The sequence below is a fragment of the Lissotriton vulgaris genome, chromosome 1_2 (assembly GCF_964263255.1).
Source record: "Lissotriton vulgaris chromosome 1_2, aLisVul1.2, whole genome shotgun sequence".
Lineage (NCBI taxonomy): Eukaryota > Metazoa > Chordata > Amphibia > Caudata > Salamandridae > Lissotriton > Lissotriton vulgaris.
In genome coordinates, this window is record NC_141686.1 from 105,505,022 (window position 1) to 105,528,887 (window position 23,866).

Here is a 23,866-nt window from a genome sequence, read left to right on the forward strand (position 1 = left end):
TTTAGCTCTGGAGAATGCACAATGGAAAGTTAACTTATGTTTTGTACTAATATCAGTAGAACACCATATCTTAGGGTGGCCCCTACGAGTCCCTGAGTCTGGGCCATGTAACTCTGATATTCCAGAACAGACCCAAACTATCTGCTTTCAAAGTATTTAAAAAAAATTGACCCATCAAAGCTAGCTTTGCATCTTGGGTCATGGTGGCCATGTAATGCTGTCTGTGTCCACACCACTTCTAGCTTACATTTAGGACCATAGGATGCTCCTTCTCAAGTTAGTCAATCAATTCCACATTCTTAATGTCGGCAGGTAGCTCTAAAGTGAACCAAAGGTAGCATGTAGAACATTCTACTAATACATGAAATAAAGAAAAATTCGACATCTAAAGAGGGTTAAACAGCCCAAACACAAAACAGTCTCACATCTATCAGCTGTGCATTGGACAGACATTATAAATATAGTTGTTAATTGAACTCATGCCATATGCCACCTTCCGTGAGTCCGGTCTTTTGTTCCGTCTGCACATTTCTTTCCAGGATTTATAGTTTTGCTTTCAATAGTACAAATATTGACTTAAATGTTTCTGCATGCGTTTGACCAAAAATCCCATGACTCACCGGGTTTTTTGCATGACAGCCTCCTAGTACATGAAATCATCCTGCCTCAGTGATTGCTGCCATGTGGCCGAGATCATTGAGGTTGTATGTTTTTTTACTCCCATAGATATGTCAGTAGTTACGACCGGTATCCTGAATGCTCTTTAACAGATGTCATGGTTTGTCTGATAATCATGTTTTAATGGACACCACTTGTGAAGTGTGTACTTTTTCTTCTTGTAGGCAATATCTTTACCCAAAACAGGCTTTCTTTTGGCATGATCCTGGGGTGGAATCGCTAAGCTGTCTACAAGAAAGCGAGAGAGGCATTTTTATGTGTAATGAATGATTGATAGAACCTTTATTTTGCGATTGTGGCCTTAATGTTTTTGTATGTCAGTGCAGGTGCACTTTTTCTACTGGTCTGCAATGGTTTTTTCATGCTTTCATCGAGCTTCTGCTCCGCTATCGGTTCCAGAAGATACACCATTCAGTTGAAAAGCTGCAAACTAAACATCTATGTGAAAACAGAAGCCAATATAAGAGAAGAAATCTTAGTTGCCCACGTTAGACCTTCTTTACTTTTGGGCCTCATGTGATCATGTTCCCTTGAACTGAATGCAGCATGTGTGAGATATACTGCTGTTTCTATTTCTGTATACAAGCATCAACCTTGTACGTGGTACAGCATTTCAGGATGTTACACATCTAGGGTTCTTTCAGTGGAAGAAATGAAATCCCCAAAAAACCTCTAGTTGCAGGTCGGTAACTTTCTCTTTTGCTAAAGGATGGCACAGTCAAAAATTGGCAACTACCAAGCTTTTTGAAATTTCACATTTATGAACATACATATTGTAGTCTATGTGGTAGCTTAGGAGGGTAATTGCCTACTATAGATACAAGGCTTGAATTCCAACAAAGCCAACCACCTGGCATCCATCTATGTTTGATATAGTACGCTTATTTATGGTTTTATGTAGCCAGGGGGAAGCAGGGTGCTTCAAATTATGAAGTTTATTATTGAATATAATATGATAAATGTGTACAGTGAAAGAAAATTAGTCAAGTGTAGCAGAAGTGGGACTAGTTGAGCATTCCTTTGTAAAAATCAGTGGAATAGTAAACATTCAGTTCAAATAACTTCAAGTACATTAGCCAGGTAAGAAAACATGTTGAAGGCTCTATAGAGGAAAATCAGACTAGAGCGAGAAGGATATCAAGAGAGGGCTGATATGGTCATACTTCCTACTTCCTTCTGACAAGTCTTGCAGCCGAATTTAAGACTTTCTTCAGTGCCAGGTGGAATTTAGTGATGTCAGTTAGCAAGGAGTTGCCATAATCTAATCTACATTAGATAAAATCTTCGGCTGGAGCAAAAGTTTAGTTTCTGAAGGTTTTATTCAGAATGGGTCCTTAGTTGGAAGATAATGCTTGGATTAAGGGATAGTGAGACCATTTTTGGTGCATGCTGTGAGTTTTAAATATTCATTTATTTTTTACCGAGATAATTTTGAATAAACTGCAGTTTTGCATCGTGAATCTTTCTGGATTCATTATGCTGTGCATTATTCCGTGGTCTAGTGGTTGGGTTCGGAATCATAGTAATTTCTTTGTGTTTTTTTTGGTAGCCCAGGTGGGCGTCGACGTCCCACCTTTTGGTGTCCTTCCGGTGACGTCAGCATGCTTCCTGCGGAAGCTCCCACCCTTGGGCGCAATCTTCAGATTCTTTTTTCCGCCGTTGGGTCTGGATCGTTCCCGAGAGGGCTCCAGAGATTTGGAGAAAAGAGAAGCCAAAAGCCAAGTTTTTGGGAAGAAAAGAGTTGAGAAGACTAAGTGGGACTACATCAGCGAAGGCGATGACAAAGGAAGAGGAACTTCGACGTCCAGAAGAGAATGCGCAATCCGGGGGCCCCCTGAACGCAAGAGATGGACAACACACCATTCAAATTCTGCCGGAACTGCCACCACAAGTACGCGCAGAAAGACCAACATCCAGTCTGCAACCTCTGCCTGCTGGTCGACCACTAAAGCAGGGACTGCAACGCCTGCTCCACCTTTACGCAGCAGACCCTTCGAGTGAGAGAGAGGCAAAGAAGAGCTTACTTCGCCATGCAGGTCAAGGGCCAACCACCGTCCCTTCGAGACCCGAGACTCTCGACCGACGAGGAGGATTACATTGCCGAAGAAGACGACGGCTACACGGTCGTAGAGACCGATAATACGAAGACTCCAGAAAAGGTAGGAGACTCGACGCCCCAAAAAGGCCCGAAAGACTCTCGACAGTCTGCCAAAGACTCTCGAAAAACTGAGGGCAAGACCCCGAAAGCGCCGACGACGAAAGCTCCGGCGTATGCAGCAACACCCAGGGCCAGCGGATCCTCACAGAAGGGACTCCAAGGCGCCGAAGAGTGTCTACCAGCCAAGGTCGTCGAAAAACGTCCACGAAAACGAATGCTCGACGCCGAAGACCTCTTCGACGTCGACGATGGACACAAGACAAGTCTCGACGCCGAAACCCGTCTCGACGCCGAAACCCGTCTCGACGCCGAAACCCGTCTCGACGCCGAAACCCGTCTCGACGCCATCAAGCCAGACAAAGAGACCGACACAACCAATCGACGCCGAACAGGCGGCCGAGAGGGAAAGAAAGAAGAGAAGACTCGAGGCAGAGATGGAAAACATCTTGCAGCGAAAGAAAGACTTCGACGAAAGGATGAAAGCGTATACAATTCTGTCGAAGCCAAAGCCACCGGTGGTAGAGTTCGTCTAGGAAGAAGAAGAGTTCGAGGTCGAAGCACCGCCAGGAAGATCTGGAATATCGGGAAGATGAGACTCCCTACTACGAGGAGAAGGAAGCGGACGACCAGAGGACTTTCCAGGGCTCGACATACTCGGACACACAGGACCTAGAGTGGCAGGACCTCGAAGCCGAGAGTCCAGAAGAGGGAGTGGACACATATCCGGCGAGGCCCTCGCCGCCTGACGACATTGGAATTTACAATGAAGTCATCAAGAACGCAGCATCAGCATTCAGAGTAAAACTCGAGGAGGAACAGCTGAAGGCAGATTTCCTCGTGGAAACACTGCTCCCAATACAAACTAGGAACCAGTACCTGCCAATGCTCGAAAGCATGAAAGGACAAGGTAGAGAGGCTTTCAAAGAGCCTGCGACTTGTAAACCCGTCACACCCAGGACGGAGAAAAAGTGCAAGCACTCCCCCAAGGACCCACCCTACATCCAGGGAACGGTCACTGCAGACTCCATCATTGCGGCAACTGCAAGGAAAAGGGCCAATGTCCCGACAACGTCAGGACCACCTCCAGACAAGGAGAGCAGAAGGAGTGACCTGACAGGGAGAAAGATCAAGAGGAATGCCGCAACGCACTGGCGCATGGCCAATTCCAACGCCCTGCTGAACAGGCACCGATACCAGATCCTGGACGAACTGGGCCAGTTAGTCAAACACCTCCCACAAGAATACCAGCAAAGAGCTACGCACCTGGTAGAGGAGGGGAAGAACGTGGCAAATTCATTCCTAACAGCAGCCCTGGAGGGTGCAGACACAGCCAGCAGACTTATGATGCTAGGCATCACGGAAAGGAGACAAGCCTGGCTCAGAATATCTGGTTTTAAACCAGAGGTGCAACACAACATCCTGAACACCCCGTTCAACGGTGAGACACTGTTCGGAGCACCAGTGGACGAAAAAGCTCACCCAGCTGAAAAAGGACGACAACACCGCAAGATCCATGGGGGCCTTGCAATTCAGGGGAAATAAGAGAGGAACCCCGTCACAGAGACCAAACGGGAGAGGGGGAAACCAGCCGGGAACGTCGCACCAGACTTTCCACCAGGGCAACAACCAGACGCAACAAGGCCAGCAAAAACAACACTGGAAATACCAACAGAGGTGCCAGTCCTTTCGCGGGAAGGGGAATGGACGTGGAAACAGAAGAGGTGGACAACAACCCACCTCCAAGTGACTCTGCCACACTACTAGTGCACACCCTTTCAAAAACTCCACAGGTGGACCACAGATACAACAAAGAGGAGTGGCTCAGACTAAACTTCCAAGAGCACGTAACACCGGTGGGAGGAAGACTGAACCTTTTCTTCCAGGAGTGGAACAAAATAACTACAGACAGATGGATTCTCAACACCATACAGTACGGATACTGCATAGAGTTTGAAAGAACCCCACCAAACAAAAAAACAATAAGAGCACTAGCAAAGAAGGAACTAGAGCTACTTCAAAGGGAAGCACAAGAACTCCTGCAGGAGGAGGCTATCAAGCTAGTACCTCCCATAGAGAAGAACAAGGGGGTGTACTCCTATGTACTTCCTGGTACCAAAGGTAGACGAAACAATGAGACCCATCCTGGACCTAAGGTTCCTCAACAAATACATAAAAACCCAAAAATTCAAAATGACGTCCCTGCAAGAGGTCCTTCCACAGATACAAGGCGGGGACTTCATGGTCACCATAGACCTCAAAGATGCCTACCTGCCCATCCCAATGAACAGGCGGCACAAACATCTGCTAAGTTTTGTCATCAACACAGATCACTATCACTATCAATTCACGGCACTGGCATTCGGACTGAAATCAGCACAACGGGTATTCACAAAGTGCCTTGCAGCAGTCGCAGCACACTTAAGGAGGGAAGGGATCCCTGTATACCCTTCCCTGGACGACTGGTTAATAAAGGCAAGGTCATACAAGACATGCAAACTGCACGCACAGCGAGTGACAGACACACTGATGGCCCTGGGTTTCTCCATCCACTGGGGAAAATCCTCAATGAACCCAGAACAAGCAAAAATTTTCCTGGGTGCGCAGATCAACACCGTACAGGAGAAGGTGTTACCCAGCGAGAAGAGAAGGCTGGCACTGTTGAAGGCACATCTCTGCCAGAAGTTGCGTGCTCCGACAGTGAGGACGGCGAGGAAGATGATGGCCATGATGGCCTCATGCATACACATAGTGCCAAATGTACGACTCCACATGAGGCCACTCCAGGAATGACTACAGGACCAATGGTTACAAGCTACAGGTTGTTGGGAGGACCTAGTGGTTGTAACGCACGCAGTGCACGAGGAGATATCATGGTGGAACAAAGGAAACATAACAAAAAGGAAGCCTTTAACACCACCAACACCAACTCTGACCATCACCACAGACTCATCCCAGAAGGGATGGGGAGCACACATGAATAAACTCAGGGTGAGGTCTGTGGACACCAGCGGATGCGGTCAAACACATCAATTACCTGGAACTAAAGACCGTTTTCCTCGCACTAAAGGCATTCCAGACGAAGCTGTACAACCAAACATTGTTGATCCAGACTGACCACACAACTGCGATGTTCTCCACAGCGATTGTGTTCCATGAGGGAACACAATCAGCCCGCTGTCAGAACTAGCGCAGGAAATATGGAGATGGGCCATCCCACTAAAAATAGATCTACTGGCGATTCATCTGCCAGGGAAGGACAACGTGGAAGCGGACTGGCTCAGCAGACAGACATTGGCTTCACACGAATGGGAGCTCAATGCCCAAAAGACAGAGTCTGTTCGACAGGTGGGGAACACCATCGATAGACCTATTTGCAACACGCCAGAATGCAAAATGCCAGCACTTCACATCCAGGCAACCAGGGGAAGGGTCACTGGGGAATGCCCTATGGATAAGCTGGTCAAAGATATTTGCTTACGCTTTTCCACCGATCCCCCTGATACACAAGGTACTCAGCAAGTGCAGGACGAGCAACATGACCCTGATACTGGTGGCACCACAGTGGGCCAGACAGACCTGGTACTCCCAGATTATGGAGATTACACAGAGTGCACCACACAGATTTGGGAGAAGGAAAGACCTACTCTCCATGCAAAACGGAGAGGTGCTGCATCCAGAGCCGGAAAGCCTCAGCCTTGCTCCTGAGGACATAGAGTTCGCACACCTTAAATTACCAGAGAGCACCCTGAAGGTACTTCGAGAGACAAGAAGACCTAGCACGCGGAAGTGCTTCGTGGCCAAATGGAAGAGGTTCACACTATGGTGCAGAAAGTAAAAACTGCACAACAAGATGACAAGAGACTCAACAGTGATAAAATACCTCACGCAACTGCTTGAGGCTAATCTGAGCTCATCCTCCTGCGGCCCGGACTCTGCTTCAAATTCCCCGTAGGACTTCTGTTAAATCCAGATTGGTAAAACTACACTGGCTCCCTGTTAGGGAAAGGATCAGTTTTAAATCCCTTTGTGTTGCCCATCAGTCATTCTGGGGAACTGGTCCAGCGATTAGTCGCTCCTTAATTACCCCTTACCTCCCTAGCAGACATATACGGTCTACCAATGCTTTTCGTGCTGTCGTGCCAAAGGTTAAACGGTCTAGATCGGGAGGTCGTTCTTTCTCCCGGAATGCTGCTAGGCTATGGAATAGCATACCCCTGTATCTAAGGTCCAATTCAGATCTCACCTCTTTTAGGAAGCACCTGAAAACTTTTTTTTGTTTAATAAATAGATTCATTTCCATCTGTTTCTGATAATTGCCCCGCTGTCAATCATAGCGCTTGGACGCCTCTGGTTAGCTATTTGCGCTCTACAAAACACATTTTCTTTTCATTTCATCCTCGCTAAGGTTACACCTGGCAGCTTACACTAGAGGAGAGACAGGCAAAAGCTTTTTTACTTCACAGATTGTAAAAAGATTCTTGGAAGGTGCAAAGAGGATCGCACCATCAAAGAGGTTACCAGCACCCGTGTGGAACCTCAACCTAGTACTGACGGAACTCATGAAAGCGCCCTTTGAACCGATCCATAAGGCCTCCCTACAAATGCTAACTTTGAAAACAGCTTTCCTGGTGGCAATCACCTCGCTACGCAGGGTGAGCGAGCTACAGGTGTTAACGCTACAAGAACCCTACATACAAATTCACAACGATAGGGTGGTGATGAGAACGGACCCACTCGTTATGCCAAAGGTGGAGTCTAAGTTCCACATCAACCAAACTATTCAAATACCTAGTTTCTTACAGAAACCAACGACAAACACAGAAAGGGCACTGAACACTCTGGACGCCAGACATGCAGTCATGCATTACATAGAAAGAACTAAAAATCACAGAAAAACAAAACTATTTTTTGTCATTCGCAGACCGTTTCATGGGAAAAGTTGTTACCAAGGGTACGATTGCACGATGGATCGCACAAGCAATACAATTCTGCCACAAACAAGCTGGGCAAGAACTAGCAGAGGGGCCGGGGGCCCATTCGACCAGGAAAAAGGGAGCAACAATAGCCTTCCTGGCTAACACTCCCATTCAGGACATATGTCTGGCGGCAATATGGGCCTCAGTGCACATGTTCACAAAACACTACTGTGTGGACATACAAATGAACAAAGCAGCACAAGTAGGACAGAAGGTGCTTCAACAAATATTCAAAAATCAAGGCTCATCTTCCACCCAGGAGCCACAATGATAACAAACCGCTACAATGTCTATGCACAGCATAGTGAATCCAGAAAGATTCACGCTGCAAAACAAATAGTTTCTTACCTGTCGATGTAGTTTTGCAGCTTGAAGATCTTTCTGGATTCCAGAAAGATGAGACTGGAGAAAGAGGTGGTAAAAACGGGGAAAAAGTCTTAAACAGACTTTTGAAGGAAAAAGCGGTGAAACGAAATATTGAAACATTGCCATACTATTCTGAAACAGAACACAAACGGGCAAAAAAGGAATCCGAAGATGGCGCCCAAGGGTGGGAGCTTCTGCAGGAAGCATGCCGACGTCACCGGAAGGACACCAGAAGGTGGGACGTTGACGCCCACCTGGGCTACAAAAAAACAAATAAAAGACTACAATTCCGGACCCAACCACTAGACCGCGGAGTAATGCACAGCATAGTGAATCCTGAAAGATTTTCAAGCTGCAAAACTACACCGACAGGTAAGAAACTATTCGTTTTTGGTTTGGATTTAAAATAACCTTATGTACTAGTCGCAGTTCAAATTCTCTGAAGTTCCCTTTCCATAAAATGAACTTTCCTACTAGTTGATTAAAGAAAATAAATCACTTTGAGCCGCCGCATAATCTATAGTTGCTGAGGAGCATAGCTTAAGGCATACATGACATTGACACTCCTTTTATACTATATTATAATGGTGATGGTCTTCTTAAAACATTTGTGTGCCATACACTGGTATTGTTTGAAACCTGACCATTTGATGCTCTTGTTTTTTACCGATTTTACGTAAATGTTTCAACTCTTTCTAATAGTACAGCAATTTATGCTACTACTCAGTAAGCTCAGTGAGGTACAACATGACATTTTTATTTCAATAAGATAGCCTGTTTCTCTTTGTGTCTCCCTCTAAAGGTTATGACTACTGAGGGCACAGGACGAAGGGTTTTGGTGGAAGATAAGTTGCCCCATATCTTTGGTTTCACTCTGCTAGGAGATTACATCTATTGGACAGACTGGCAGAGAAGGAGCATCGAAAGAGTGCACAAGCGCACTGCGGAGCGAGAGGTCATTATAGACCAGCTGCCAGACCTCATGGGGCTAAAGGCAACCAGCGTACACCAGATCATGGGTAAGAAAATAAGATATATCAATTCCAGCTCTTAGTTCTTAGTCCTGCCAGCATAATGTGGTATGTCGACCTATAGGTCTCCCTTGGGCTAGAGCTAAAGGATTTACCAATGTTTTTTAGCCATGTTGTACACCAGCATGGCTGCTGTCCATTATGGCTAAAACCTGGTGGCATAGAATGTCCAAATGTGCTTTATGTATGATATACTAATTCTGATATATTCTGAAACACCTGCAGTTATTTTACTGACATTTAAGTTTTGTGTGCTAGAAAAGAATTTTTCTTTAACACCCCAGATTGTTTGATGAATTGTCTCACTTTGAAGCCAGAGAAAGAACCTAAACACCAATCTCCCTCGGAAGACAGAGCCTGACATTTGAGCTCGTTCTTCGAATGCACAGCAAATGTGAAAAGAACAAAATTTGAAGGCCTGCTTACAGAAAGCGAGCACTCGTGGAAGAATAGAGTAAATAGGTGGTGAGCCCCGGGAGAGACAAAGAAATGGTGGACAGCCTGAAATAAACAAAGCCGGCAAATAGAAAGCAAGCACATGTGTTACAACTACAAAGCCAATGGAAAGCAATGAGTGGAATGCATTCCGAGGGAAGCTTTCAGAATGTCCTCAAGAAGTCTGTGCAAACCAGAGAGCTGCGCTGTCTGGTAGGCTTTGACCCCCCAAAAGAGGGGGGGGGGCGGTGAAGACGGGTTGCCCCCAAAACAAAAGAGAAAATATATTTTTTTTAAATGGTGATCAGTTCATTGTTGTGATTTACCTCATTAAAACACTTGTATTTCTAAATATGTATATATATTTATATAGATGTGTTAATATAGAAATTAAACCTAGTTCAAAACTAAAATAAACATTTTTAAATTATTGAATATAAAATAGAAATTATATTAATAGCAAATGAATAAATCCTTAAATGTAAAAAAATAAGTTATACATTTTAAATTGGCTGTACAAAATATACATTAGCTTAACGCGTGTGTATGTATGTATGTGTGTGTATGTATATGTGTATATATGTATATATATGTCCTAACACCAACCTGGAATATACGCAAACGAAAATTGATGTCTTTCGGTTCACCAGGAGACTGAAACTGCATAAACACTTTAAACTGAGACCACATACTAAGGCAACATCTAAACAAGGAACAAGACTAACAGCCACCGATGTTCTGATAGGCAATGATATGCCTTGCATTGAAGCTATGGAAGCTCTAAGAACTGAGACAGATGATGTAGCTGTCACGGGAATGGACATGGTACAAAGGGCAGAATTACAGGGGATTGAACAAGAACAAGATGAGTCATTTTAAACCTCTCCACATTTGTTCCCCAGTCACCATGGGATGCTATTGATGCTTTCTCAGAGGCCATAACTATGGAACTGGTTAAGCAGAGGAAGGATACCAAAATAAAATCATATAACCTCACAGAACCACAAGAAAGAGCACTGAAAGATCTAATGAACAATAAGAAAATCATCATAAAACCCTCGGACAAAGGGGGGAATGTTGTACTGATGACAAGAGACTACTATCGCGAGGAAGCAATGAGGCAACTCTCCGATACAAAGTACTATTCCATCACCACCAGGAGTGCATATGAAGTGAGCATCAGAGAATATGATGATTTGGTTCTAAAATGGTATAACCTTTCCATGCTGGGTAAGGACGAACACATCTTCTTGCGCAGCAATAATCCCATGATACCAACCTTCTATCATCTGCCCAAGCTACATAAAAACAATACCTCTCCCCCGGGCCGTCCTATTGTAGCTTCCATCAATGGATTAACTGAAAATATGTCTAAATTTGTGGACAATTACACAATTTCCACTGGTCTTAGAATTGAAGTCTTACATCCAAGATACTAAAGACTTTTTGAGCAAAGTGGCTATGATGAAGTGGGAATCGGACTATCTATTTCTGGTGATGGACATCACCAGCCTTTACACGATCATCGATCATACCCACGGACTGGCCACTTTTGAATACTATCTAGGCAGACGCCAAATACGTTTTGCACATCATAACATCATGTTGATAGAATTTGTGCAGTTTTGCCTAACTCATAACATTTTCTTGTTTGAGGATAGATTCTATAGACAGATCTCTGGTACGGCGATGGGCACCTGCTTCGCTCCCAGCTATGCGAACTTGTTCGTCGGCTGGTGGGAGGAGCGGGTGCCCAGGAGCTGGAAGGAAGGCCAGGAGAGCGGAAGGGTGGTACATTGGTACCGCTACATTGATGATTTATTCATCGTGTGGTAAGGTACCAGAGACACGGCAGAGAATTACATCAGATCTCTTAATAATAACATCGACAACATACACCTATCTGGTACAATTAGTGGGGTGGCAGCCAACTACTTGGATCTTCGGGTGTATGTTGAAAATGGCCATGTCCACACCTCGCTGTACCGCAAGGAAACAGCGGGTAATTCAATCCTCTTTGCTAAAAGTGGACATCCACCAAAACGTATCAAGAGTATCCCCTATGGGGAACTCTTGAGACTAAAAAGGAATAGCACCCAAGACCGGGAATTCGAGGCGGCTGCCTCCGATTGCCTAGCACGCTTCCGTCTAAGGGGATATGACGAGCCACTTTTACAGAGCACTCTCAAAAAAGTCAGGAAGATCCCTAGGCACGATCTGCTCAAAGTTAAACCCAAGGAATCAAACATCTCTAAAAAGGATACCTTTAGGATGATTGCACCTTATTCCACGGGTGCTGACAAACTTCGAGCAATGATGCGCAAAAATTGGCACATCTTGCTAACCGATGAGGTGTTGAAAGAAGACCTTCCACCACACCCACTAGTGACCTTTAGCAAGGCGAGGTCCATGGGGTATATGTTGGTACATAGCCATCTGGAAATGCCTACTGCCCAAATTAACACCTTGAGGGTCATGAGTGGGTTCTATCCTTGTGGCAAATGCAAAGCGTGTGCCAACAGCCGTAGGGTGCTCCATTATGATATCCCGGATGCAGGCAGGACTAATAAAATTCACAAATTTATCACGTGCAGTACCACCTATGCCGTGTACTGCCTCATATGCCCGTGTGGCTTATGCTACATCTGGAGCACCATTAACCAATTAAAATTGAGAGTGCTGGAGCATCTAATGGCAATTGACAAAGTAGACCCCTCGTACCCAATGGCCCGACATTTTGCGGAACACCACAACAAAGATAGAAAAAAATTGCAATTCTTTGTGATAGACCATGTTCCGCACAGCCCACGGGGTGGAGACAGACTTAGAAGGCTGCGACGCCTTGAATCAAGGTACATCATTGATCTGTCCACCAAGTACCCAAAAGGCATGAATAGCGGGGAGGAAATGGCAGTACACCTTGGAAAATAATGATTAACAACTACAACATCTCTAGTGTACTGAATTAGGCAAGTTGAGTTTTCTGTGTTGCCTACACACTGGCTATATCACGCAGGGAGTCTATTATATAATCAATAATAACCTATATCTTTGCCCTTTATCAAGATGTGACCCTGTGATTTGTATTATTCTTTGCTATATGAATAGATCGTCCCTCATTGAGTATGACTACAGTTTATCTGATGAATTGATATATCAATTTTGTTTAAGAATAATTATTATTTCTCTAGCTCTATTGATGAAGTTTAAACATGAGCATTAATGTGTTTTCTATATATTTTTTGATTGTCCTTCAGAACTTGTGTTTCTCTTTTTGCAGTGTCAGTGGCATGGTAGCCTTCGCTTTATGATGGACATTTCATCATTTGCAATTATTTGCAATTTAGCAATTTTAGGAAAAAATGAATTTGTATAATGATATGAAATGTGCTGAACACCTATATGCAGTTCCATATGCTATATTATCTGTGTTTACTAGATGGTACTCAACTGTGAAAGGGACATAAGCCGATCCACGGCTCTATTGTTTTGAGACCCTTCCGTCTTGCGAATACTCCGATTTTCGGAGGTATTCAACACATTCCAAGATGGCGCCCACTGTGGTGTCGGAAGGGCTAGTCCCTTGTTGTTGTTTATCACTGCTAGCACACTTGCATTTAAACCGGAACTGCAAGGTACCGGTAAGAAACACTGAGGAAGGCTATCGCCGAAACGTTTGTTTGCTGATTAAAAGCGGTATCCTGTCACTGCCGGAGTGCTGTCTTCCTTTCTCTAGTGGATAAGGATTTGTGAGCGTTATATATATATATATATATATATATATATATATATATATATATATATATATATATATATATATATATATATATATATATATATATATATATATAATCAGCAGCTCCGGTATGAGAATAGGCCAGCTCGTGGGCGGTCCAGGTTGGGGCCACCGGTAGCCCTAAAATTATTCCACCACGTTTCTGTTTCCAGAAAAAACGTACTCTGCCATCAGAGGTTGCTGGTGAAAAAGAGTGAAGTTTAATAGCAGGAAACTTCACTCTTTTGCACCAGCAACCTCTGATGTGCGGGTACGTTTTTTCTGGAAACGGAAACGTGTTGGAATAATTAATATATATATCTATATACATACACTTGACTCTGCCGAGTTCCTAGATGTCTAAATGTACATAGCACAGGGGAAATTACACACAAAGCTCCACAGAAAATCTACGTCGGGAAACTCCATCCTTCATGCCCGCAGCTCGCATCCCGTCCATACTATAAATAGTATACCATATGGCGAATTTATTCGCATAAAGAGAATCTGTAGCGATATTACCATTACCAACCAATGCCTTGCAGAATCTGTCCAAAGGTTTCTCCAGCGCGGCTATAAAATTGAATTACTTAACCGTGCTCTCTCAAAAGTTTCAAGTCAGTCGAGAAATGAGCTGTTAGAACCCAAAATACAGATAACCACTGACCCAAATATTATTGGTTCTGTCCGTCTGATTACGACCTATTGCTCACAAGAACGCGGAATCAGACGGATTATCAATGCAGAATGGCCTATTGTCCTTACCGATGTCATTTTAGGCCCCATTAGGCCTAGGCAGCCTGCAAAAACATGTTTAACTCATTACAGCTATTCCGAGAGGTATAGCTTGACCCAGACACAACGGAGTACCCAGTATAAGTAAAAACAATACCCTTTAAAGCCTAGCGTGCCAAACAAATTAAAAACTTTGCTAGAAAAAGATATTTGAGGTGAGCAGATTCAGTGTGTCTCTGGCTCACCCACCCACAGACCCCCACAGGCTCTCATACACCCACTCACAGACCCACACAGACACTCACATACTATCTCACATGCTCATGCAGGCACTGATACTCACTCCCTGACCTACACAGGCAATCACAGACCTGTGCAGGTACTCACACACCCATACAGACATTCACAGACCCACACAGGCAGTCACACACCCACACAGGCAGTCACACACCCACACAGGCAATCACACGCCCACCAACTCACAGACCTACGCAGGTACTCACATGCCCACTCACAGAGCTGTGCAGGCGTGCACACCCACTCACAGAGCTGTGCAGGCGCGCACACCCACTCACAGAGCTGTGCAGGCGCGCACACGCACTCGCAGAGCTGTACAGGCGCGCACACGCACTCACAGAGCTGTGCAGGCGCGCACACCCACTCGCAGAGCTGTGCAGGCGCGCACACCCACTCGCAGGGCTGTGCAGGCGCGCACACCCACTCACAGGGCTGTGCAGGCACGCACACCCACTCACAGGGCTGTGCAGGCGCGCACACCCACTCACAGAGCCGTGCAGGCGCGCACACCCACTCACAGAGCCGTGCAGGCGCGCACGCCCACTCACAGAGCCGTGCAGGCGCGCACGCCCACTCACAGAGCCGTGCAGGCGCGCACGCCCACTCACAGAGCCGTGCAGGCGGGCACGCCCACTCACAGAGCCGTGCAGGCGGGCACGCCCACTCACAGAGCCGTGCAGGCGGGCACGCCCACTCACAGAGCCGTGCAGGCGGGCACGCCCACTCACAGAGCCGTGCAGGCGCGCACGCCCACTCACAGAGCCGTGCAGGCGCGCACGCCCACTCACAAAGCCGTGCAGGGCCGTAAAGGGGGCATTTCTATCGATCCAACACACCGGTCGGACGACCCACACCTGGTGTATGTAGACAGGACAATTACTGCGATAATCTAGGCTAGACAAGATGGAGCACCTGGCCCTAATGGCCTGCCACAAAACTTGTTCAAATCAGATATAACTTTTTGGTCTGGATTGTTAACTAATCTTTTTAATTATGCATTGAGAACTGCAACAATCCCAGACTCGTGGTGGGGTGTAATTATTCATCCGATTTATAAATCAGGTTCGCGAGCTGTCCCCAACATCTACAGACTTGTAGCCCTGTTGGATATCGAGGCGAAACATTATGCAGGGCTCCTTCTGGAGGACCTGAGGCATTTGGCAAATGATTTCAATAGGGTGCCAATGAACCAAACTGGGTTCACCGCTAATTCAGGGACCATGACCAACCTATTAGTGGTGTCATCTATTGTCGACAAAGCCCTTTTAACATCCAGGTTTGTGTTCTGTTGCTTTGTTGACTTCAAAGCCGCATTCAATAGGGTCCCTAGGGAGGCTCTATGGGAAAAGCTGAGGAAGTGGGGAATCCCTAACAATTTATTGAATGCAATTATTCAACTGCACTCCCGCACTTGGGTTCGAGTAAAGTTGGGGTCCGGCACGCATCTCTCGCGAAAAATCTCTACAAGACGGGTTAAGCAGGGATGCGTTCTGGCCCCTCTCTTATTCAACCTGTTCATTGCTGACTTATCCAGTGCCCTGGATGGCGTAAACAGCCACCCACCAAAGGTAGGAGGTACGGCATTAAGTAACCTTTTATATGCCGATGATCTGGCTCTGTTTAGCCTCAAAACTGTGGGGTTGCAAAGGCTTCTTGACACACTGCTACAATACACGATTAAAAATCAATTAGAAGTCAATCTGAAGAAGATCCAGGTTGTCGTATTTGGGGAAAAGCGGTATGCCGGGGGCGGATGGTCTTTTAACAACAGCCTCGCCATAGGTCACTCGTACAAATACCCGGGGGTCCATTTGGCCTCCAGGGGCAACCTTACAAAGCAGCACAAAGAGATTGCTGTTAAAGCAACAATTCTCGTGGTGTCATTGACCAAGCTTGCTAAAAATCTTTCAGGCCCCACCCTGACCCCTCTCTTGGAAGTCCTGAAAGCGAAAATTGGCCTCACCTTGTCGTATGGAATAGGGATTTTTAATGGGAAATTAAACACTGCTCTGAATTGACATACGATAAAAATTTATGAAAAGGTTTGCCAGTTGCCACATTCTGCATCCCCCCACAGATTAGACTAGAGTTGGGGTTATTGAACTACGATGTTTCCTGTATCGGGGTATTCCTTAATCTTTGCCATAAATTACGACAATCAAACCCAGGTACATTAGAGTCTCTAGTTTGGCAAGAAATAAGGGAGAAAAACCCAAGGAGGGACCTTTGGCCGACTCTTTAAGGACTATATCGAACAAATTTCAGCAGACGGCCTCTGGGCCCTTAAACCTGGTCAGTCTGCATTTAATCTTGCAATTAAAAAAACATTAAGATCGCTATCACTCATTACAGACAAAGCACTGTTCTCAAAATGAAGCCACGCGTGGGCAGTTATTAATTCCTACAATCAGCTAGCCCCCTCCACTTACCTCTCAAGTCCTTTTCCATTGTACTTAAAACGCAGCTTCATAAGCATTAGAATGGGTGATTGGCGATTCCTGCAAAACCTTCCCACCTGGCGCCGTGTGGAAGAGGATACAACCGGCAGAGGGTGCGGCAAAGCAGCAGAAACGCTACTGCATGTGGTCTATATTTGCCCCGCTTTCGACCCCCAACGCAGGCACAAGCTGAGGGGGGATGGAATCGGCTGGGGGCTCGGACCTGTAGGCAAGCTATTATTGCTGCATTGAGCCCGGATAACACTGACTTAAATAGAGGGCTGACAAACCTGATTCAGAATGCTTATCGTAATTTTAAACAAAAAAGCCTTGCTACTGCTCTACCCCCATCTGTTTTAAATTAATCAACGCCTTTAAAAAAAAAAAAAAAAATCCATTAGGCAGCCAGCGATGAGAACAGTTTAAATAGTAGGCTGCGGGTAAGGGTTGTTTTACGTATGCACTCACAGCTTGGGAAACGGTTTTAACAATTAACTGTTTGCATTGTTTTATTATGTATGAATAATACAATCTGTAATTCTCTTTTAAAGATATTTGTTTCATATCTAAATAAAGATTTTTTGATTTGATTTGCCACTCACAGAGCCGTGCAGGCGCCCACGCCCACTCACAGAGCCGTGCAGGCGCGCACGCCCACTCACAGAGCCGTGCAGGTGCGCACGCCCACTCACAGAGCCGTGCAGGCACACACGCCCACTCAGAGCCGTGCAGGCACGCACGCCCACTCACAGAGCCGTGCAGGCACGCACGCCCACTCACAGAGCCGTGCAGGCGCGCACGCCCACTCACAGAGCCGTGCAGGCGCGCACGCCCACTCACAGAGCCGTGCAGGCGCGCACGCCCACTCACAGAGCCGTGCAGGCGCGCACGCCCACTCACAGAGCCGTGCAGGCGCGCACGCCCACTCACAGAGCCGTGCAGGCGCGCACGCCCACTCACAGAGCCGTGCAGGCGTGCACGCCCACTCACAGAGCCGTGCAGGCGCGCACGCCCACTCACAGAGCCGCGCACGCCCACTCACAGAGCTCCGCAGGCGCCCACTCACACTCACAGAGCTCCGCAGGCGCGCACGCCCACTCACAGAGCTCCGCAGGCGCGCACGCCCACTCACAGAGCTCCGCAGGCGCACACGCCCACTCGCAGAGCTCCGCAGGCGCGCACGCCCACTCACAGAGCCGCGCAGGCGCGCACGCCCACTCACAGAGCCGTGCAGGCCCGCACGCCCACTCGCAGGCCCGCACGCCCACTCGCAGGCGCGCACGCCCACTCACAGCCACGCAGGCGCGCAGGCCCACTCACAGCCACGCAGGCGCGCAGGCCCACTCACAGCCACGCAGGCGCGCAGGCCCACTCACAGCCACGCAGGCGCGCACGCCCACTCACAGCCACGCAGGCGCGCACGCCCACTCACAGCCACGCAGGCGCGCACGCCCACTCACAGCCTCGCAGGCGCGCACGCCCACTCACAGCCTCGCAGGCGCGCACGCCCACTCACAGCCACGCAGGTGCGCACACCCACTCGTAGAGCCGTGCAGGGGTCATTTATATCTTTGCGGGACTTCATAAGTGATGGGGTGAATGAGGCAATGTCCACATTTATTTATGCTCTGCTCCGATCTGCTCTCTGCAGCTTGTATCCCTGCTTTCCTGAGGAACCCTTGGAGTTGGGGGCCTTGCAGCTACTGTACACTACACAAACCCAGGCGAAATTGGTTTCACGATTGTATCATACTTCTCAGCTGGATGAGGGTGCTGCGCAGGTTACCTCCAAAGCTAAGTGGGATGCGTGTCTTTCACATCCACTTACAGACGAGGAGTGGGAGGAGTGCTCTCGAATGACTGGGAGCTTTGTGATTAATGGGAATTTAAAATTTATTCAGTACAAATATATACATCAGATGTATTATACGCCTGTCCAACTACACAGATATGGTCTGCGGGACTCATCATGCTGCAAGCGATGTGGTATGGATGCTGCCGATTTTCTGCATTTAGCCTGGGAGTGTCCCAAGGTGGCAACTTTCTGGGATGGGAATTTGAATTTAAAAGTATTTATTAGGCGCACGATTAACAGGCGGTTTCTTGGCGCTGGGGGAGTAGACCCTGGGGAACAGAAAGAGTGGGAGCTAGGGTGAAAAAGCCTGTGAGAAAAGATGAGTTTTGAGCACCCTTCGGAACTCAGGATATGTCACTGTTGACCTGATGGCTAGAGGAAGGGAATTCCAGAAGGCGGGAGCCAGGACAGAGAATTTCATACCCCCGGATTTGATCTTTCTAAACCGGGGGACCGAAAGGATAGATAAGGAAGAAGAGCGCAATTGTCTACTGGGAATGTAAGCCTTGATTCTAGAGTTGATGAAAGCTGGGGCAGTTCCGGCAAGGGCCTGGAAGGTCATGCATCCCATCTTAAAAAGGGAGCGTTCTCTAATGAGAGGCCGATGAAGGGCTCTCCGTAGCGGGGTGACATGATGTGACTTGGGAAGAGCATAGGCTAAGCGTGCGGCTTGGTTTTGGACCAATTGGAGACGCCGAAGGGCATAGGCAGGAACCCCATTGTACAGACTGCTGCAATAGTCCAGGCATGAGAGGACCATGGCCATAAGGATAAGTTTAAGAGCTGCAAAGGAAAAGAACCGTGAAATCTTTCGAGTAGGGCGAAGAAACCAGACGAAACCACCGTGCTAATCTGGGAGTGTAAAGTGATGTGTTGGTTGAGCGTTATCCCTAGTGTTTTAACTGAGGTAGAAGGTAATTGGGGAGGGCCAAGGGAAGGGGGCCAAAAAGCAGGAGTCCAGGGACTAGAGTTGCCACCAGTGAGAACCAGCTCAGTTTTATCAGGGTTGAGTTTAAGGTGGTTGAAGTTCATCCAATCCCTGATAAAAACCATAACAGATTGAAAGTTGTGAATGGAATGTAGGGTATCAGAGAGATTAAAAATGAGCTGGAGGTCGTCGGCATAATTGAATACCGTGACCTCCATCTTCTGTAAAGCAAAAATGAGGGGTAAAATGTATAAATTAATTAAGAGGGGAAAGAGAGGAACCTTGGGGAACGCCACACTGCACCCTACGTGAGGGAGCAGCGAAGTCGGCCAGATGGACGGCCTGCGTGCGATCCCTCAGAAAGGAATTGATCTAGGCCAAATCTGACCCCCCCCCGATGCCCGCCGCCTTGACACGGGTAAGGAGGATGGTGTGGTCCACCGTGTCGAAGGCGGTGGACAAGTCCAGGAGAACGAGGGCCTGGGGCAAGTTGATATCCATCCCCTCTCTGAGCGTGTCCATGACCGAGATGACTACTTTTTCGGTAGAGTGTAGCGGGCGGAAGCCCGTCTGACACGGCGCTAGGCAGCAGCTGTCCTCTATAAAAGAACTGAGGACTTTAGTGACATGGCGCTCTTGGACTTTACCCAGAAATGGGAGGAGGGAAATAGGACGGTAGTTGGTGAGAGAAGTAGGGTCGGCGCTGGGATGGGCACTACGTTAACTGCAATGGTGGGAGTGACGCTTGAAAGAGATGTGAAAATGTGTCTCTTGGGCAATGTTTCCCAGTTGTCGGCTGGGGTCTGCAAATTGGTAGTGTTGATTTGCAATTAGCTAAGCGAAGGGTGGCATTAACTTGGGATGGTAAACCTGCCCCTCTATTGAAACATTGGTTGCATGATATTGCTTATTGCCGTGATCAACTCCTGTGTTACGCAGAAGAGCTGCCGAGTGCGTCAAGGCCTCAGGACGTGTGGGGGCCATATACCGCCTATATGCTGACCTGCTCTACGGAGGATTGAACATTGTGCTGAGGACTTGCTGCTATTACTGCATTGTTTGCACTTCCTGACTCTTTCTTCCCCTCCTGTTTGTGTATATTGAATTTTCTTGTGCGCTATTCTTTGTATGTATTATACTTTTGAGCCTACGGGCATGAATGAGATAACAATTGTATGTCTATTGATCAGATGCACGGTTTCTTACGGTTTGAAAATCATAAATAAATAAAATAAAAAAATGTAAAAACTTGTATATGGTGCTTAGGTGGTGTTGTATAGGGAGTGCGAAGGTAAATCAATACGGTATTCAAGTGCCAACTACTCACCCTTATGCGGAGTAGAGCCGGGGATCAAAGCGAGAGGTCTGTGCTGCAAAGTGAGATGGTCTGGCCGCTGCGCCACAGCTGTGTGGAGAATACATTTTGGTGAGGGTCCGGGAGTTGCAGTTATCTGGCCCAAAATAGCAGGCTTAAGTTGTAACTTATAGGGTGGCACTAAAAAGAGCCCTTGTGTTCATTAGTTGGAGCTACATATAAGTGCCCAGCTTCAAGTTATTCAGGAAAACTCGGTTTCCCTGATCTGTGAAGAGTACTCAATCACTTCTGTATATATCCGCCATATCAAAACGTATGTTGTTGTCGTAGATGGAGCCCATGGACAGCGTTGGTGACTTTCTTCCGAGATTTTTCAATCTGAGGAGAAAATTGTTTGGACCATTTCCACTTCTGTCTTTAGCATATATTGGAATATACAAAGACAGTTTGAGGCAAAAATAACATCAATTGTCCTAAGATGTCTTTCATAAGCATTTCCAAACCTACCCCAGTCAATGTGCCTAGGTCGTTTCCACCACAGAGCACAATCATGAGGTCAGGGTGTTGGAGATGCAAACAGGTTTTAACCAAAGGCAACAATTGGTGCCACTTCAATCCTCTCTGCCCAAACCATTTAATGTCCACATTTTGTAAACCTAGGTCTAAGTCAATACGTCTCTGTTCTGCATACCTCTGGCACCAGAAAACATAGCTATGTCCTACGATCCACACTAGCATTTTGAAGGTTTGGCTGGAAGGTATGGAAAGATGCCTGTAGCTCATGCAGTTACTTCGTAGAATAAGAGATGTTTAAAGATGGGAAACTAGTTTCTTTTCGCATACGAAACAGTACCCGATTGGGAGATGAAAAGCATTGTTATTTAAAAGTAGGTTGCACATTCGTTTTGTCAAAGCATCTTTGTGATTTGTTAAGAAAAAGAAGTTTGAACATGGAGTACATATTTTAGGATAAAATCTACTCAACTAAAACACACCTGCTACTTGCATTTGGAAGGCAGTGTTCGAACATAAAACACTCGTGAACTTATAACCTGCACTTGCTGTTAAATGTTCGCAAAAATGTTGCAAAAAAATATCGTTCGGTTTAGAAAAATTTATGAACTTTTAACCTCCACGTGTTGTAGAATGTTTTAGAAAGTAATGTAATGTAATGTAATGTAAAAAGGATTTGTAGAGCGCTGCGTTCACCGGACGGTTTCTTGGCGCTGATCACTAACCCAGGGGGAGGCAGAGGGGGGAGAAAGAGGAACCTTATGTATAAGCACCGCGGAAAAGGTGAGTTTTTAGGAGAGACCTAAAGTGAGGGTGGGAAGAGGAGAGTCTGAGGTCCAATGGAAGAGAGTTCCAGAGTGAGGGGGCCAGGAAAGAGATTCTAAGGCCTCCGTGCTTTTTACGCCTAAACCTAGGAGTCTGGAGAAGAGCGTGATGGGAAGAACGGAGGTGTCTGGAGGGGGCGTACGGGTGGAGAAGAGACGAGATGAAAGAGGGGCCGATGCCGGCCAGAGATTTATGGGTAAGGCAGCCAAGTTTAAACTTGCAGCGTTCCGACACAGGAAGCCAGTGAAGGGCTTTGAGGAGGGGACGGACGTGGTGATGTTTTGGTTGACGATAGATTAGGCGGGCGGCCTGATTCTGAATTAACTGAAGTCTCTTCATTTGGTATTGCGGAATGCCTGCGTATAGGGCATTGGCGTAGTCGATCCGGGAGATGACTAAAGCCAACAACGCCAGGATGAGAGCTTCAGTGGTCAGGAAGTGAGCAATTTTTCGAATTTTTCTGAGCTGATGGAAGCAGGAGGATACTGTGGCACTGACCTGATGATTCATGGAAAGATCCTGTGAGATGTAGACCCCCAGGCTTTTTACTTTATCAGCGGGACTAGGGGGGGGGGCCAAGGGAGAGGGGCCAGAAAGTAGAGTTCCAGGGATTGGCTGGGCCTCCGACAAGAACGAGCTCCGTCTTGTCGGGGTTAAGCTTGAGGTGGTGAGCGCCCATCCAGTCGCTGATATGACAGAGGGTGGACTGGAAATCCTGGGCCGCTTCCTGCGAGTCAAGGTTGAAAATGAGCTGAATGTCATCTGCATAATTAAATGCAGTGACATTCCTTCCCCGGAGGGAGCGGATCAGGGGGGTAAGGTATAAATTAAAAAGGAGCGGATACAAAGGCGAGCCCTGTGGGACTCCGCAGGTGAGTTTCATCCTATCCGCCGAGAATTGGGAGATTCGAACAGATTGGTGGCGGTTCGTCAGGAACGAACGAACCCAGTCAAGGGCCGTCCCTCCGATACCAGCCTCCTTGACACGGTCGACCAAGATGGAGTGGTCGACCGTGTCAAAGGCCGCCGACAAGTCCAAGAGGATTAAGGCTTGGCTGGTGTTAGAGTCAGCGCCTCTGCGGAGTTCCTCCATTACAGAGAGGATGACCGCCTCAGTTGAATGGGCGGGTCTAAACCCAGCCTGTTGAGGGTCCAGGAAATTGGAGTCCCCAATAAAAGAACTGAGGATGCTGGTGACATATGACTCAAGTACTTTGCTTAGGTAGGGAAGAAGGGAAATGGGACGAAAGTTGGCCATGATCGTAGGGTCGGCGTTGGGTTTCTTCAGAATAGGTACTACTTCCGCGTTCTTAAACTGACTGGGAACCTCACCGAGCAAAAGGGAGTTGTTCAGGAGGGCCAGTGGAGGGGTGGGGCAGGCTGAAAAGGCAGCCCGGAGAATCGCGGGGGGGCAGCAGTCTGGGGGAACCAGAGGAGACTTTGTTAAGCAAAGCGATGAAGACTTCTTCTGAAATGGGGGGGAACTGAGTCAGAAGGTGAGGGTTAATAGAAGGTGCAGCCTCAGTGAGGGCTGTGGCCGG

The 23,866-nt window shown here is 47.1% G+C and overlaps 1 protein-coding gene across 1 annotated transcript in view; it reads left to right on the forward strand.

Annotated features, from left to right (window-relative positions):
• Positions 1 to 23,866, forward strand: part of LRP6 (LDL receptor related protein 6) — a 1,045,411-nt gene that overhangs the window by 389,372 nt on the left and 632,173 nt on the right. The window contains exon 8 of the mRNA XM_086952928.1: positions 8,981 to 9,197. Coding sequence (XP_086809054.1) covers positions 8,981 to 9,197 — 217 coding nt within the window. The remainder of the gene's footprint in view (positions 1 to 8,980; positions 9,198 to 23,866) is intronic.